The sequence below is a fragment of the Chrysemys picta genome, chromosome 24 (assembly GCF_011386835.1).
Source record: "Chrysemys picta bellii isolate R12L10 chromosome 24, ASM1138683v2, whole genome shotgun sequence".
Classification (NCBI taxonomy): domain Eukaryota; kingdom Metazoa; phylum Chordata; order Testudines; family Emydidae; genus Chrysemys; species Chrysemys picta.
The window spans coordinates 8800216-8818581 of NC_088814.1; the positions used below are offsets into that span (position 1 = coordinate 8800216).

At 48.9% G+C, this 18366-nt stretch overlaps 1 protein-coding gene across 3 annotated transcripts in view; it reads right to left on the reverse strand.

Annotated features, from left to right (window-relative positions):
* The window catches only part of KCNH6 (potassium voltage-gated channel subfamily H member 6), a 107136-nt gene that overhangs the window by 44226 nt on the left and 44544 nt on the right, over window positions 1–18366 (reverse strand). For all 3 annotated transcript variants that reach the window (XM_065577496.1, XM_065577498.1, XM_065577497.1), the window contains one exon: window positions 10383–10538. In XM_065577496.1, coding sequence (XP_065433568.1) covers window positions 10383–10538 — 156 coding nt within the window. The remainder of the gene's footprint in view (window positions 1–10382; window positions 10539–18366) is intronic.

Consider the following 18366-nt stretch of genomic DNA (forward strand, 5'->3'; position numbering starts at 1 on the left):
TCACAGTATTGTGTTAAGCGCCATAGAAAAGCCAAAGAGGAAATGAATAGGTCTGTATTGAAAGCCGGCTTTGAACAGTGTGCAGTACATAAGGCCCAGGGCCACACACCGAACAGGGAGAAAAGAAAACATTGAATAGCTGCTCCCTAAAGGAGCATCATCCATCTGAATGAGGCAGGGGTCCTGTGGAAAAAATAACGTGTGAGCATGTCATTAAAGACTGTAACATAATACATACAAACCGGGGGGCCGAATTAAGGTTGTAAAAACAGCCTTAATTCTGGCATTTCCTAACTTTTGAGTGCTTGACTTTGCCACCTCAATCATTCTTTTATCATAGTTTGTGTGTATAATACAATACATAATGTGCATAGTGTCTATATACACACACACACACACACACACACATACATACACCATACAGATGTAATAGAGTATTTTAAATAAGTAATAGATCAATATATACAGCAGAACCTCAGAGTTACAAACCCCTCAGGAATGGAGGTTGTTCATAACGCTGAAATGTTCATAACTCTGAACAAAACGTTCTGCTTGTTCTTTCAAAAGTTTACAACTGAACATTGACTTAGTACAGCTTTGAAATTTTACTATGCAGAAGAAAAATGCTGCTTTCCACTTATTTTGTTAGTAGTTTATGGTTAACACAGTATTGTACTGCATATATATATATTTTTTATCTCTGCTGCTGCCAGATTGTGTACTTCCGGTTCCAAATGACGTGTGTGGTTGACCGGTCTGTTTGTAACTCTGGTGTTGTAACTCTAAGGTTCTACTGTATTATTTAAAATACTGTACAATTCATTGCTATATTTACAATATACTTACTATCTATGTTTTAACATAAGTATTAAATGTACTATTAATAATTTTGTATATTTATACACAAAACTATGTATACACATATATAAATCTACATTACTTCATATATAAACTAGTAATATATTCTACACGTGTAGAATTGTTATATAAATCTAAACAATTATTAATTATTCACCTAGACAGGACAGATTACCATTTATACATATATCAACATATGTATGTATAATTATGAACAATTATTATTAGTACATTTAAAACTTGCATTAAAGCACAGATAGTAAGTGTATTATAAAAATTACCAGTGTAGTGGAATTGCACGTCATTTAAAACCTATGGTTGGTCACTATATTTTAAATAAGTCATACTCACACATTCAAATACATATGTACAAGTATGGATATATTTCATACCCACACTCACTGTATATTAAATAAATTGTTTTTTTTAAATAGTGGCTCAAAATCGGCCTATCATTGCATCTAAAATCAGTATATTTCATACTTAAATATACACCTCTACCCCGATATAACACGAATGCAGATATAAAGCGGTAAAGCAGTGCTCCGGGGGGGGGGGGGGGGAAGGAGGGGCGGGGCTGCGTACTCCGGTGGATCAAAGTAAGTTTGATATAACACTGTTTACCTATAACGCGGTAAGATTTTTTGGCTCCCTAGGACAGCATTATATCGGGGTAGAGGTGTACACACACACACACACACACACACACACACACCTCTTAATGCATCCTTATATACATGTATAATACTTTTATTAAGATTGGTGTAAGCTTATTTAGCTGTATGGGTAAATACAGAGTATTATATAACATAGCACACTATAGCAATTGAAATGTATTACCATACCGTGTTTAGAAAACAGCATTTGATTTTTAAAAGGTTATGATGCCTTTGGAGATACTACGCACCTATCTCACCTTTAGATGCCTAAATTCCTTTGCAAATCTGACCCTTCGTCTCTCCTTGCCTCACTTTCCCATCTGTACAATGGGAGTTATAATTCTGCCCCTGCAAATACTTATTACGTTCTAGCGATGCTACTTAATTTCCCCACATAGCCAATTGGTAAGGTCTCCAGGGCAGCAGCTGTTTCTTACTTTGTATTTGTGCTGTGCCTACACAGTGGGTGGAGGTTCTACGCGGAAGAGTGCTACAAACAATATAATCAATACTAATAGATGTCCGTGTGTCTAATAGAGAGTTCTGGCGAACATCTCTGAAATACCACGACACGTGGCATCGAGCCTCGTTTCAACACAGGGACAGCTCGAAGCTTTGGGAAACCCAATCCGACACAGGAAGAAAACACTACAATCCCTGTATTGTTTGTGCACTCAGGGTTGACTGCACTGCACCCCAATCAATGGAGACATGATTAGGTGCCGCCCACCCCCCAGCTTTTAACCAGGTTAGAACTGGCCCCCGGACGCTGCTACAGTTGCAATGTAGATGGGCCCCAGACCCCAATTTCAAAGCCGCTGGAGAGCAGCGGTGTTTGGATCGAGGGTTACTCCATCTCTAAGAGAGAGGAAGGAATATGTTGTAGCCATGTTGGTTCCAGAACAGTAGAGACACAAGGCGGGTGAAGTGACAAGCTCTGTGGGTGAAAGAGACAAGCTGTCGAGTGAGTCCCTTTCCTAGACCTGGAGGGCTCTGTGAAGTTCAAACTCTTGGTCCCTTCCACCAACAGAAGTTGCTCCAATAAAAGATATCGTCTCACCCACTTTGTCTCCCAGGAGGGAGAGACAGACACATGCTCTATATGGGCCAGCAAAGGGATAGCTGGCACTGGCAGCAGGACGAGATACCAAGGCACAAGTGCCCATCCCGCTCATGCTGTCGGAGGAAGGAATGTGGTGCCAGGCAGCCGCAGAGCAGTGCAGGGACCCGATCCTGGTGCATGTGGTGGGGTCCATCCTCAATCCACCACCATGTGTCCCAAGGGATCACACTCTGGCTGTGCCCAGGCCCCCCATCCTCTGGCCACCATTACATGGCTGAGTGGCCCGGTCAGAGCCATAGGGCTGGGCCTTTTAAACGCTTTGCTGCTGGCTTGGAACACGCGAGGAGGCTCCTGAACTCCCCGGGAGGCTGCATTTCTGCCACCAAGCATTGGAGGGGTCCCGTGCCCCTTAACGCAGCAGCAGTTTGTTTGCAGAGCTCCCCGCGCTCCCCGCTAGCACAGTGATGCGGGTGGGCAGCTTGGAATCTCCCATGGACATGCCCCCAGATCACCCAGCTCCTCTCAGCCCTGCCTGCAACAACTGCTCCGTGCTTCCGCTACAGGGGGGCAACAAAGCGGTCACTTGCCCAATGGGGCTGGCTGAGCACGGGTCTGAGAAAGGGCCCAAGACTGCCAGCTCCGCATAGGAGAAGAATCCGTGCTGGCCCGTCCTAGGAGATAATTCTCTCCTTGCCTGGGGGGAGGAACAGCTCCAGTCCCCGGGGATTAGGAAATGGGAGGTAAGCCCTTTACAGCGACTCTGCCCAACACGTCCATTGACAAGACTGCAGGGATCTGGTCCAGCGTGCAGGTGGCACCGCTGCTCTCTGCTGCATGGAATCAGAACTGCTCAGCTGTGTGTCATAGGACTTATACTGCTAACAGAGATTCCTCCTTAAGCTAAGCCACAGGGCCTAAGCGCACATTCCAAATCAGGAGGTTCCAAAGCCTACTCCGCTGCCATCATCAAGTTCCAAGTGGCTGCTGTGACAGCATAGTGACAACCATGAGGTTGCTAGGTGGCCACAGATGGTTATTGATGTCTCTGCCGTGAGGCTGGGGAGAGCCAGATGCATTATATGTTGGAGAACGCTAGAGGGAGGTTGGGGAGGAGGGGCAGTGGAAGAGCTTGCACAGAGAAAGAATCCAGCATGCGGGACTGGGCCTGCGGTTCTTTTTTGGGCTTTCGCCAAATGCCAGAGTTCAGGCTGGCCCATTCCGAACAAACGACCCGTTCAAATCTTCACCTGGCATTGGCTTTCACTAGGGCCAGATTTTCAAGGACCTGACTGCCACAACTGGGGCCAGATCAGAGCTCAGTTCCCATGTAGGCACCTAAGTAAGGACCACATTCTCAAAAGAGCCCAGCATCCAATGTGGAGGGAGGGTGACAGGGCTAAGTACTGCTATGCTGAAAGGTGCTAACGGCTCCCAGGGATGGTCTTGAACCCAAAGACTATCACAGTCTTGCATCCGAAGAAGTGAGGTTTTTACTCACGAAAGCTTATGCCCAAATAAATCTGTTAGTCTTTAAAGTGCCACCAGACTCCTTGTTGTTTTTGAACCCAAAGACTATCACAGACCTACTTAAGCCAACGGGGGTGCCAAGTACTCTTTTTTTAGGCTCAACAGAAGCAATCAAGCCCCTTTATGTAGTAACGACAACTGCACATGATGGGGGCTACCACCCAAGGACTAGGCTGCAAAACAGGTCAGAGCTAAGCCAGGTAGATTAACAGGGCTTTCCCTCGTTGCAAACACAGTGGCTAAGATATCAGTTGCAGGGTGGTGTGAGGAACCAAGCCAGCAGAAAAAAACAGTTCATAGAATCATAGAATCATAGAATATCAGAGTTGGAAGGGACCTCAAGAGGTCATCTAGTCCAACCCCCTGCTCAAAGCAGGACCAATTCCCAGCTAAATCATCCCAGCCAGGGCTTTGTCAAGCCGGGCCTTAAAAACCTCCAAGGAAGGAGACTCCACCACCTCCCTAGGTAACGCATTCCAGTGTTTCACCACCCTCCTAGTGAAATAGTTTTTCCTGATATCCAACCTGGACCTCCCCCACTGCAACTTGAGACCATTGCTCCTTGTTCTGTCGTCTGCCACCACTGAGAACAGCCGAGCTCCATCCTCTTTGGAACCCCCCTTCAGGTAGTTGAAGGCTGCTATCAAATCCCCCCTCATTCTTCTCTTCTGGAGACTAAACAATCCCAGTTCCCTCAGCCTCTCCTCATAAGTCATGTGCTCCAGACCCCTAATCATTTTTGTTGCCCTCCGCTGGACTCTTTCCAATTTTTCCACATCCTTCTTGTAGTGTGGGGCCCAAAACTGGACACAGTATTCCAGATGAGGCCTCACCAATGTCGAATAAAGGGGAACGATCACGTCCCTCGATCTGCTGGCAATGCCCCTACTTATACAGCCCAAAATGCCGTTAGCCTTCTTGGCAACAAGAGCACACTGTTGACTCATATCCAGCTTCTCGTCCACTGTGACCCCTAGGTCCTTTTCTGCAGAACTGCTACCTAGCCATTCGGTCCCTAGTCTGTAGCAGTGCATGGGATTCTTCCGTCCTAAGTGCAGGACTCTGCACTTGTCCTTGTTGAACCTCATCAGGTTTTTTTCGGCCCAATCTTCTAATTTGTCTAGGTCCCTCTGTATCCGATCCCTACCCTCTAGTGTATCTACCACGCCTCCTAGTTTAGTGTCATCTGCAAACTTGCTGAGAGTGCAGTCCACACCAGTTGTGAGCATGACCCTGAAAAGAAGCAGAGAGACAGAGCTCCTTGGGCACAGAGCTCACTGGAGTGGCAGACATGGGAATTTCTGAGCAAGGAAACTGCATGCTGTTCTTTGTTTCCACTGTGTTCAGGGGAACAGGACTTTGTGGACATTTCTTTGCAAATATACAAGTTTACTCCAAGAATAGACCTGACTCACCTCTCAGATTTTTCATCCAAATGTAAACAACCATGCAAGGCCCTGAATTTTGGCTAACTGCTTAGGCCAAAAGGGACAACAGTCCTGGGCTAACCAAACTGTGTTAGCTGACCTGGGCTAACCACTGACCAGCCAAGATGAACTAGTTACGGTAGCGAAGCAGTTTCAGTTACAACCTCTTCCCCACCCTGCTCTGTAACTTTCTGGCACGTTCTTTTTTAGGGGCCAAACTTTCCATGCTTGGGTGAATCTGTAATGCCAACTTGGAGGAGAATCTGATCAGTCAAAGTCTGAATGATGAGAAGAGACACCCAAAACCAAACTTTTCTACCTGTAAAAAAAATAATATTTCCCCACACCACAAACAACTTCAACACAGAAGGAGTCTGAATCTTGCCAAGCAGATAATGATCATGCTGGAGGATGTCTGAGACCAGGCTGATAATAGTGAGATGAGACAGAAAAATCCCTTCTGATTATGTGCATCTCGAACTCGGTTACTCTGTCACCTCTGCGGTACATCCAGGGTGGACTATGTATTGTGACAACCTACAACACTCGTGACTTCACCGCTCCTAATAAGTCAAGCTGAGATGTGTCGATACGGTCATGTGACAATGGGAAAGAATCTCGGAAAAAGAGTCGCTTTCTTCCAACACTGAACAAGGAACTTTACTGGAATCAGGAAACTGCTCTCGCAACTTCACTGGAGAGCTTCTGTCAAGACCGGTGGCTCTGAACCTTTTCAGATTACTGTACCTCTTTCAGAGTCTGATTTGTCTTGTGTACCCCCAAGTTTCACCTCACTTAAAAACTACTTGCTTCTAAAAATCAGACAAAAATACAAGTGTCACAGTGCACTGCTACTGAAAAATTGCTGACTTTCTCATTGTTGCCATATAATTATAAAATAAATCAACTGGAATATAAATATTGTCCTTACATTTCAGTGTATAGTCTATAGAGCAGTATAAACAAGTCATGGTCTGGATGAAATTTTAGTTTGCACTGACTTCACTAGTGCTTTTTACGTAGCCTGTTGCAAAGCTAAGCAAATATTTATCTGAGTTAATGTACCCCCTGAAAGACCTCTGCGTACCTCCAGGGGTACACATACCGTTGGTTGAGAATCATGGGTCTAGAAGCTTTCTTTAAATGGGGAGCTGGAAGCAGGCAAGAGGGGGTAGAGAAACGGGGCACATATCCTTCCCGAAAACACTGCACAGCAATCCGGAATATCGAGGTGACACTGGGCTGGATTCTCCACTGTCCTGCCTGGGGTCTTGCCATTTGCACCAGTGACAAGTGCGTGTAAATGCTTCCACTCTGGCATGGTAGCGTTGTACACCCATTTTGCACTTGGGTAAATAACTACCCAAGGCGCAGGGCCGTGGAGAAGCAGGTCCTCAAAGGACAGCACCCAACCTTTCCCAGTATGCCATGATCTAAAGCCCCTTCCTGATGGGACTCCAATGTCCCCCATGGAGTGGCTCCCGCTCGCATCAGCTGGAATCCTGGCCTGTTGTCACTGGCTCACGCTGCGACCAGCAGAGAGGAACCACGGACACCGCGGGTACTCCCCTGGCTCCCGGGTAGCTGCTGCAACTTTGCACACAGGCACAGCTCTCACATGCCAAAGGCCAAGAGCCGAACTAGTCTCCTAACAACAGCAAGCACCGCATATTTATGTATGCATGTGCCTTGCTCCAGCTGGCCAGATCTACCCTGCCTGCCCCATAAACATCTGCAGTGCTGTGGGCACAAGCTTCCACTTGCCCGTTGTTTTTTAAACTCCACATTGCTACAGTGACCTTGAGCCTGAGGCACTCACTGTAGGCAAGGGCTCACAGCACCCACTCACTGCAATGCAGCCACCTCTGGGGTGGAACACAGCTCACAGCAACCTCGGCCAACCTCTTAAGGCAGAAAATGGAGAAGAATCCCATCTCCCAGAGAGGCTAGGGGAGGGACTGCAATTACCCAGGCTGGAATCTTTGAGGGATGCCAGACTCACGTGGAAACCACCATAGGATCTTGAACAACTGTGACAGGCCAAGTGTATTTCTCGGCTGGAAAACAGCCCCTTGGTGGCTCCTAACCCCCTGCTGGAAGTGTTCGTTCAGCACTGGCTCAGAGGGCCGGTACGTATAAAGCAGCCCCATGGCACTCCCAGGGTGTCTCCCATCCTAGCACTGAACGTGTTTAGTTGGTGAGAAAGGCGTGATCGCCAAGCAGAGCGGCAGGACTGCACTAGAACAAGACAGACCGTTTATGCGAGGGAAGGGGGAGATACATGCAAAACGTGCTGGGCTGTCAGTTTCTTAGGAAGCTAACATGCTCTAAAAACCGATCCCTGATCTTGGCTTTCCAAAGGGCAGCTGTGGCAACATGAGCTCTGGAGTACAGGGGACGATGGCTGTGCCGGGGAGAGCAGCGTTAGAGTGTCTAGCCAGGAGCCAGCCGAACGGAGTTTGTGACGTGTCCCTGGAGTCTCATGCTGTGGGTCCAAGACTACATTACACTGTCCCCTTTGAATTACAGGATCTGCGCATACGATCTCCACCTGCCGGGGTAGCCCCGTATTACATTTGTATTGGACAAAAAATGTTTCTAGCTCGTACCTTCTGAGGATGGGTTTTAGAGACTCACTTAAACCAATCCTATTGAGATGAAAACAAATCCAGAACCCCGCTCACACCCACCTGCTGCCACACGGATTCACACTGATTCCACGTACATGTGAGCATATGCAACAATCCAGCAAACCCACCTGCAGAACTGGCTGGATGTTTAACACACACGGCAAGAGCACACGACACAATGAAATACCTCCAGTCCAAACATATTTAAAGGGCAGCATCCCGCCTCCTGATCCCAGGGGAACTTGACCGGATCTGCTGGATTTTACATATATATTCTCTCCAAGGGGTGACGGAATTCACAGAGATGGACAATCCACCAGATTGGAAACATTTTAGACTAGAGAGAAGATGGAAACTACTTTGGAGACCTGGGTTCTGTTCCTGGCGCTGCCAGTGGGCTGCTGTGTAACCTCTGGCAAATCACTTCATCTCTCCAGGCCCTTACTGACCTTCCCACTCTTTGGGACAAGCGCGGGCTGTTATTCTGTGTCTGTACGGTGCTAAGCCCCATGGGGCCCTCCTCCCGCTCCCCAGAGTTGAGAGGACAAACACCCCCGCAATGTGAAATGCACAGCGGTGCTGTCCCTGCTCTTGCTTCCAGACTCCCAGCCCCAGCATGGAAGCAACGGGGATGCAGTGACCCGTGAGATGACATCGGACCTCACACATCAGTGCCAAGGGAAACAGGGCAAGGAAAGGACATTATCCACGGTCGCTCCAGCCAAGCCAGGGGTGAGCTGGGGAAACAGGACCCAGCTTCCAAAAATCTTCCTTGCCCCCTAACGCTGAGGTCTCAGATCAGCCTGTTGCTCTGAGTTCCCCGAACACCCCTAGAGCCCAGTGACGGAACAGACTGACAGCGGCCATTTCCCCAGCTCCCCATCAGGCACCTGGCTGGCTGGGCCACGCTGCAGCACGAGGGGAAGGGATTCCTTCCTGAGCCCTCAGGAGATCAGCTGATAGTCTGAAGCATGAGAGCTGCTTCCCCCCCACCCTCCGATAGCATCAAGACTAGTGTCATTACAGGTCATTGACGGTAGTGTCTGTCTCCTGAGACTGAGGCTGGCATGCCGGGGTGCATCTCTCCAAACCAACAGACAACATTAAACCCAAGAGAGCGTTAGGATGATGGCCTTGCCAGTTGGAGGGGCGGGGGGAGAGCACGGACTCAGCTTCCACTGGAAATCCTTACCTCGGTGGGACCTCCCTCCGAGCTCCCAAGCCCCGTGTATGAACACGAGCCGGCAGCAGGGGCGGGGCTGCAAAGGGACCCGACAGGGCCGGCAGCAGATGTGCCAACTGGTGGAAGAGCAACAGCGATCCCGGTCAGGAGGCTGTCTCCAGGCAGCGTGCCGGAAGGAAAGGGCTGGGCCGGGCCCTGAGCACCAGGCAACCCATGGAGGGCAAGAGGACGGGGGGATAGATACTGTACTTTAATGGCGGTACCTCGCTAGAAGCCAAGTATGTACAGAGTGTGTATATAGGGTCTGTACAGAGGCAGAGGACGGTGAGGTGTATAGATAGGAAAATACAGCTATAAGCAATGTATGGGCAAGTTATACAGAAAGCTAGCTCGAGAGGAGGCGCGGCTGTATGCGAGGCAGTTACAGATGTGCTGCTGGATGGGAGGGACGGGGGTACCTGCTAGCAGTACAGGCCCAGTTTGGTTAGGTGGGAGGGGTGGGGGCGGATGAGCTATTGGGGAGGGGAGGGTTGGGTGACAGGCAAGGCGGGGTTCAGGTACTGTGTGGGGAGGTCTGAGGGGAGTTGGGGCATTAGGACACATCTAGGCGAGGTGTAACCATGTGTGCACGGGGCGGATGCGGATGCAAAGGGACAGGGAGGTCCGAGGGCAGGGCTTCCCCCGGAAGATTGGTTCTGCCTCAGGATCCCCAGGACTCAGTTTCCTCTCGGCCCGGGAGATTAGGCTCCATCTGCCTCCCCTTGCAGAGCTGCCTCCTTGTCTCGCTGTATCACTGCTGGGGAGTCGCTCTCAACGGCTCCAGAGTCTTCAAGATCGTCCTTTGGCAACACGCCGCCTCCTAGAGCCAATCGGCAACGAGGCCACTGCTTGGTCAGGAGCTCAGGCCACCAGCCCCATGGCTCAGGCACCTCCGAGTTCCAGAGAAAATTCCAGGATCGGCTTCACCAAGCGGAACCTACACAATCCCCCGCCCTCCCTCCCCGTCCCCGCCTGGGGACCCCGGCCCTTGCTCACCTTGGCGCCAGCCCTGGGACAGTCGCTGGTGGAGACTCCGGCTGGCGCTCTTGGCGATGAGCTCGGCCAGGTCCTCAAAGTTCAGGATGAACATGATGACGGCTGCTTCCTCATTCTTCACCGGGACCACGTCCACCAGGCACCGGAGGCACGACGCTGCCGTGGGAAAGGGAGCAGGGGTCAGATCGTAGCAGGGGGAGGAGGACCTAGAGCATCCACCACCACTGCAACCCACCCCCCACCAAGTACAGCTCATGCCCTAAAGCCTGGGAGCAGAGATCACCAGGGCAGGGTCCCCTCTGGGTACTAACAGGGTCGCCCCAGGCTACCGCTGGGCATTCCCATTCGACAGCTAAGTCCAGCAAGCTGAGCTATGACAAATTCCCAGAGCCCCCGGCAGGCAGCGCGTTCTCAGCCTGCAACAAGCCAGACCCACCTCCCTGCAGGCTGCTGCAGGTGTCCGCCTGATGCTGACCCACGGCCGGAAGGGGCAGCAGATTTTCTGGGGGTGCAGCGGGAAGCTCCGTGGCAGAGCAGTGGCTGGGTCAGATAAACGGCAAGACAGGAGGGTGGGGGCTGCTGGAGGCATTTGCCAGTGCAGCAGCCCTGCGTGTGATGGCCGCCATCTTGGCCGACAGTGGGGCAGATACCAGGGACCTCCGGAGCCACGACGCATGGCTCCCTGGCCAGCGCTCTAAGAGTTAGAGGCCTATATCACGTCAGGCTATCAATAAAGAGTTAAAGGATGGGAAATTAATCCATACCAATCAACATGGATTCACGGAGGGGAGGGATAGCACAGTGGTTTGAGCGTTGGCCTGCTTAAACCCAGGGTTGTGAGTTCAATCCTTGAGTGGGCCATTTAGGGATCTGGGGCAAAAAATCTGTCAGGGTCAGTACTTGGTCCTGCTAGTGAAGGGGACTCGATAACCTTTCAAGGTCCCTTCCAGCTCTATGAGATAGTTATATCTCCATATATATAAAATTGGACAACTGGGCCTAGCCAGACAAATTTGGCATTGTACTATGAGATTACAAGCTGGTTTGATAAAAGTAATTGCACTGATGTAATACACTTAGACTTCTGGCAGGAGTTTGAGTTAGTCCTGCCTGACATTTGGCTTCAAAAGTTAGCACTATACAAAATCAAAATGGTGTGCATTAAATAGATGCAAAACTGGCTAACTGATGGATCTTGAAATGTAATTGTTCATGGGGAATCATTATCAAATAGGAGCGTGTCTAGTAGGATCCCACAGGGATCAGTTCTCAGCTTGTAGAACTGATGAATGAAATTGTTTTTCATTGTTCACTTTATTAATGTAACTTCATAAGTAAAGTTTTATGAATGAAACAATATTCATTCATAAAACCGGTTACCCCAATAACTGGCTAATTAACAATTAAGATGCTTGTTAAGAGCCATAGCTGTTCAGTCAGCTGCCTTTGTAAGTTTCACTATCAATCCAATTCCTGCTTAAATCACTGAGACTTGCACTGTTTCAGTATTCTGTCATGTATCAGAGGGGTAGCCGTGTTAGTCTGAATCTGTAAAAAGCAACACAGAGGGTCCTGTGGCACCTTTGAGACTAACAGAAGTATTGGGAGCATAAGCTTTCGTGGGTAAGAACCTCACTTGCATCTGAAGAAGTGAGGTTCTTACCCACGAAAGCGTATGCTCCCAATACTTCTGTTAGTCTCAAAGGTGCCACAGGACCCTCTGTTGCTTGTTTCAGTATTGTAACTTCTGTTCACCATTTACCTATAATAAATATAGGTAAATGGTGAAGTGTTTTACCTACAGTGTAACTTCTGTTCGCTGTTTGCCATCCATTATACTTGTCTATATTGTAACTTCTGTTCACTGTTTGCCATTTGTAATTCAAACCCCATTTTACAACGCTTACTCCATTTCGTAAGGGCTTGCTGCAACCTTCATTTTTGCAAACCCTGCTGTAATCTTATTAGTTTAGTTTAGATGTGTGAATGAGGTATGTATGGATGATGGAATCAACCTCCAGCCCCAGCCTGTCCTGATTAAATAGAGTTCAAACACCAACGGCTGAAGATGCAGACAAGAGCCCTAACAAAGTAAGAAGAATCCACCCTAAAAAGAAAAGGTACAATAGAAGGAAGATCAAAGCCCAGTCCCAGGCTGAAAGTCATGTCTGTAATTGACGGGTGATCAATCACCAAACCCAGAGGCAGCGTGACACAGCAAGACCTATAGACTCTGGATTCAAACTAAAGCCTACAAAAAGGATGGGTGAGAGGGAAAACTTTGGAGGAGGGTAACATTCTGCTGCCAACATGGAAGGGCATCGGTGCATGCCCAACAGAGACCCAGCTCGTCCTTGTGCCCGGCTTTCCTAGCCAGTTAGCCGCCACAAGCTACGAACCCAAGCTGCAAACTCAAGCCACAGACTGAAGCAGGACTGGTAACTATGCAGCACATCTGATGGATGTGTGTGTGTGTGTGTGTGTGTGTGTGTGTGTGTGTAGGTATTAGGTATAATGTGTGTGTATAAGGATTAAGATATTAGTTATTGGTCATAAATCACATTGTTATCATAATCAATGTGGCATCTGTATCTTGTCCCCTTTAATAAGATCCTGCTAGTTTTTATTGGTATAACAAGCTCCGGGCTATTTTTATCAGTGATCTGGGAGGAAAAAAGTGTTTTCTAAGGAGCTCAAAGTGCTGAGTGCACACTGGGAACTGAGCTCTTGAATATCTAGCTCCAACTGTTGGTACTGAGGACTTGGGACTCTGGCCCTGAGTTTTTGGAAAAATGTGGGCCAACGTGGCGTGTCTTAGCCAGTGCCGATTTGACGTATATGGGTTTTTTCCAGGACAGTTATTTATGTTCATTAGTTTTTAATTGGCACTTAAAGCATTGGTAATTAAAAATTCAGAACAAAATCTGAAGCTTATCTGTGATCATTTAGCCTCCTGAGACTTGCGGTTCATAATCAATAAATAGCTAATTGCCATTCAGTAACGGTGGCAACTCTAAGTATCGATTTAAATTAAACAGCGTAATTAAAAACAACCCGTTTCTAAGCCTTGCGCATCACGTATCTACTTGTTCACTCCTCTCCCAGGGCTCAGGTGTGAGCTGCCTCACACACCTGTGCAGGGCAGCAACGGGGGGGGCGGGGGGGGAGGGAGAAATGTTCTGGCCAATCCAATCTGGGCTACCCACATCCCCAGTCTGGGGTGTGCCGATGGGGGAGGAGTGGGCACAGCCTGGCTCCACCCCCTCTAACACAGTGGCCATGCAGTTGAACCAGAGCAGAAGAGGAAAGAAGATGTGCCAGGCATAGGGCTGGCTGGCACAGCCTTCTTCCTGCCTGGAGCAAGCGGGGACCAAACGGTAGCTCTTAAGGCTCAGTTGGGTCCCCGGTCCGTTGCTGGGGCAGTGCAATGACAGTGTCCCCCCTACTGAGGAACGTCAGAACAGAAGCAGGGATAGATTAGAACTTCTGCAGAAAAGGACCTAGGGGTCACAGTGGACGAGAAGCTGGATATGAGTCAACAGTGTGCCCTTGTTACCAAGAAGGCTAACGACATTTTGGGCTGTATAAATAGGGGCATTGCCAGCAGATCGAGGGAGGTGATCATTCCCCTCTATTTGGCATTGGTGAGGCCTCATCTGGAATATTGCGTCCAGTTTTGGGCCCCACACCACAAGAAGGATGTGGAAAAATAGGAGAGAGTCCAGCGGAGGACAACAAAAATGATTAGGGGTCTGGAGCACATGACTTATGAGGAGAGGCTGAGGGAACTGGGATTGTTTAGTCTGCAGAAGAGAAGAATGAGGGGGGATTTGATAGCTGCTTTCAACTATCTGAAAGGGGGTTCCAAAGAGGATGGATCTAGACAGTTCTCAGTGGTGGCAGATGACAGAACAAGGAGTAATGGTCTCAAGTTGCAGTGGGGGAGGTGGAGGTTGGATATTAGGAAAAACTTTTTCACTAGGAGGGTGGTGAAGCACTGGAATGGGTTCCCTAGGGCAGTGGTCTCCAAAGTGGGGTGCGCAAGAGGATCGTTGGGGGTGCGCGGCAGGAGGAGCGCTTTTTTCCCCCCCCGCTTCATCTGAGCGGCTTTTTTTTTTTTTGCGCTTCGGCAAAAATGGTAGAGCCAGCGCAGCAGGGGGTACGTGCTCAATTTTTTTTTTTTTTTTACTGATAGGGGTGCGATTGGAGACCACTGACCTAGGGAGGTGGTGGAATCTCCTTCCTTAGAGATTTTTAGGGTCAGGCTTGACAAAGCCCTGGCTGGGATGATTTAGTTGGGATTGGTCCTGCTTTGAGCAGGGGGTTGGACTAGATGACCTCCTGAGGTCTCTTCCAACCCTGAGATTCTATGAACTCAGATCCTCCTGCTCCTGAAGCCCAGGTCCTTGCCTGCTGTCCAGTTGTCAGCCCATGAGCTGTTCAGACTCCATCCGGGAGCGGGTCTCTCTCACACACACACACTTGCCAGTTCATTACACTGCCACATTACAAACGGCGGCACAGAACCGATTCACTTACTGTCTCAAGAGACTCTGTGTCAGAGCCTGGCTTGAGCCACTAGATAAGACTAATAACTGTTCTCCTGCATCTGAGTTTAATGAGCATTTAAACACTTTTATCCTGAAGGGTCACAAATATTTGAATCTGTAACTCAGCAGGCAGCTTTTCAAACACAGGCTAATAAAGATCTGTGTGGTGCACCTGGCTCCCTCTTTGTCTAACCAAGCGGGGGCTGCCTTGTCAGCATTTAATAAGCCAGTGGCTCCGGGGAGAGAAGTTTCCTTCGGTGAGGCAAGATGTATGGCTTTAATAACAATGGCATTTGACGAGCTGTATTCATCTGGCACGGAGATTGGATAACTACATCTTGGGAGAGCAGAACGCAGACAAATGGAATGCTGGAGTCAAACATCATCCGTGTAACGAGGTGACCCAGATCTGTATGATTTCAGCGTACCATCCTTCGCGGTCTGCTATTTAGCCAACCGTCCCTGATCACAGATGGAAGCAGGGCCTGGAGTCGGGTCAGGTCATTAACTCCACTACTAAGCAGCCGGCAGCCTCACAAAAATGGACTGGAAAGGATTTTGGTATCACAGCATGAAGATGCAAGTATGTCATGCCGTGATCTAGAGAGACAGCCAGAGAACAATGAGCGAGGACAGCCATACACGCTGAGTATCATGTTCAGTACCGTTCTAGTTACTTCCTACTTTCCCATTAAAATACATACTAATCCCATGCTAAGGCCCCATGAAGTGGCATGGTCATTGCTAGCCAATCCCTTAGATGCTAAACACCCTCGTAATAACATGCCAAGACGTCATAAAGCTGCGTTGTATAGACCTGCTAACCATCATTGCAATAACATGCCCACTTCCTGGATCCCAACAGGACACCATGAAACTACGCTTTGATTCCATGCCAGGGCATCATGATTGCCCACTGCAGTTCCATGCTAGGCCACTATGAAATGGCACTGCAACGACACAGTTCTCCTGCCGATTATACCCGATGCACTTAAAGCAACTACAAGGCAAATTGCAATTGACCTAGACTAGAGTCTACAATTAAAATCTTATGGCAGCCCTTTCCTAGAGCAGTATGCAATCATCCCTGGTACTGGGTGACCTTTGAAAGGTTTCATGTTTAGTAGGTTTCATCTGGCAATGGGCAAGAACAGGCTCTCTCGGAAGATTCCCAGCCTGGAAGGAAACGTTGGGAGATGGAGCTCAGTTCTTCTTCACTTCCTGGGTGTCCTATCGCAGCGGTGTTAAACAGCTACCCTGCCCTAGAAGCAGCTGCATTTCTACTTGTGCGCTGGAGGTGCGCAAAACCATAAAATGCCTTGGGATCCTCTGGGTCGAAAGCTGCTGTGTTAGCATACGCTATTATTATCCTAAGAGGGGGATGCACCAACACAATGCAGCACCGCACTGGCATTGCCCATCCTCATGTGCCTGGGCACATTTGGGCAACAGGAAACCCCATTGGCACGCTAGCCCCGAGGGGACGGCTTTCCTCCTTGGATCGCTTGGGGGGTTTAAGCTCTTGCACTTGCTAGTGGAGTCTGAAAAACTGCAGCAATCGCTCCCTGTGCTCGAGATAGGACCGTGGAGGTGGGCAAGTGAGAGAGAGAGAGAGAGAGAGAGAATATACTCCTGTTCTTCAAACCCTCGCCTAGGCAGGGCTCTGCAGAAAGCAGCCCAGCCCTTCTCAGTGGCAATTCGTTTCTGTTTTGTACAGCACTGATTCCTTATCTCCCTCATTCTGCTCTGTGATTAACAGGCGAGCAGTTCACAAGCAAGGGGGATTAGCACATCAACAGGCACCATGTTGCGCTGATGGTCCTATCGGGAGCTTCATTCCCTGGCATCGCCAGCATCCCCCTAGCCCTTTCTCTCAGCCATGGGGGGAAAGGGGAGGGAACAATCTCCTCGCTGCATGCAATTTTAAAGAGCTCAGGCTTCTGTAATCAGGAGCAGATGGCCGGCATCTCAGAACTTTAAAATCTGCCCTGACGTCAGTTACGCACACACACAAAAGAACGGGAAAGCAATGGTCACAGTAAATCCCTTTAAAGGGCCAGACAGCGGGGATTATTTTTTCAATCGATATCGGATAAATCCATTTAGAGAGTGAGGTGGGCGGGGAGACAGGGCTGGTATTGTCAAGAGAAAAATCCACTTCGAGGGACGGGCTGGTCACGTAAGAATCAGAGCTGATGAAATAGTCAATAAGAAATCCCAAACCGTCGACTCCACCCTAATTTGCAAATATTCGTATGAGTTAAAAAGCAGCGCTGGGCGCGCTGTGCGCGCTGAGCTGTCAAATCACACTCAAAAGTTAAGTTGACCTGGCTACAATGTTCCGGGGTGTGAAAAATCTACACCCCTAAACAACATAGTTAAGCCGACCTAACCTCCGGTGTAGACAGTGCCAGGGGTTCTCCTGTCAGCCAAGGTAATCCACCTCCCTGAGCGGCGGTACCCACATCAACGGAGGAATTCTCCTGTCTCTCTAGCGCTATCTACAGTCGGTATAGCTATGCCTGGCTGTTTCACACCCTTGAGAGATGCAAGTTCCCAGGATAGACAAGCCCTTAGTTACCACCTCTTGGGGAAGTGGATTAAATACAAGGATGGGAGAACCTCCCCTTCCATTGCTGTAGCGTGTCTACACTGAAGCACTACAGTGCTGAAGTGGTTTAAGTGCAGACAGAGCCAGAATCCAGGAGTACAGCCGCCAGGTAGGCATGGTAATGTCTGTGAAATCCCAAAGATTTGCCTGAATGCAGACGCATGGGAAGATTCCAACCCAGAAGGGACCCTATTCATTAGCTACCGTAGTTCTTTTAAAATTTTTCTAGCCATCCAATGAGAACCAAAGCCACCTGACAGAGCCGCTAATCACGTGCCATGAAAAACAAACCAACAGTGTTCACTAGTGCCCCATACGTGAAAATGACCAGCCCATGGTGAATGTTAATGAATAACGAACACTGACCAAGAGAATTGGGATCAGGTATCACTCATAATGAAGGTTATTCCTCCCAAAAACGTCAACCAGCGGTGACAACAACACTTTGCAATCAAACAGCATCTTTCGCCCGGAGGGGCTCGACGCACTTTACAAAGTGAGGGAAATATTAGTATCCCCATTTTATATCAAGAGAGTGTGAGACAGGTCACAAGAGAATTAGGGGCAGAGTCAGGCACAGATCCCAGGAGACCTGATTCTGTCCCCTCCCTCCACTCTGATCACTAGACCGCGCTCTCCCCAAGCTGGGAACAGAACCCAGGAGTCCTGACGCCCGGTCCACTGTGCATCGTTTTGTAGGTGGTGGTGTAATTTAGGCCACACAATGCTACCTCCTGTAAATGATGCACTGGGATCCAGCTGCATCCCATGGAACCAGAGACCTCACACTAGGCTGCTCCCTGATTAGGTGAGGACGAGAGGC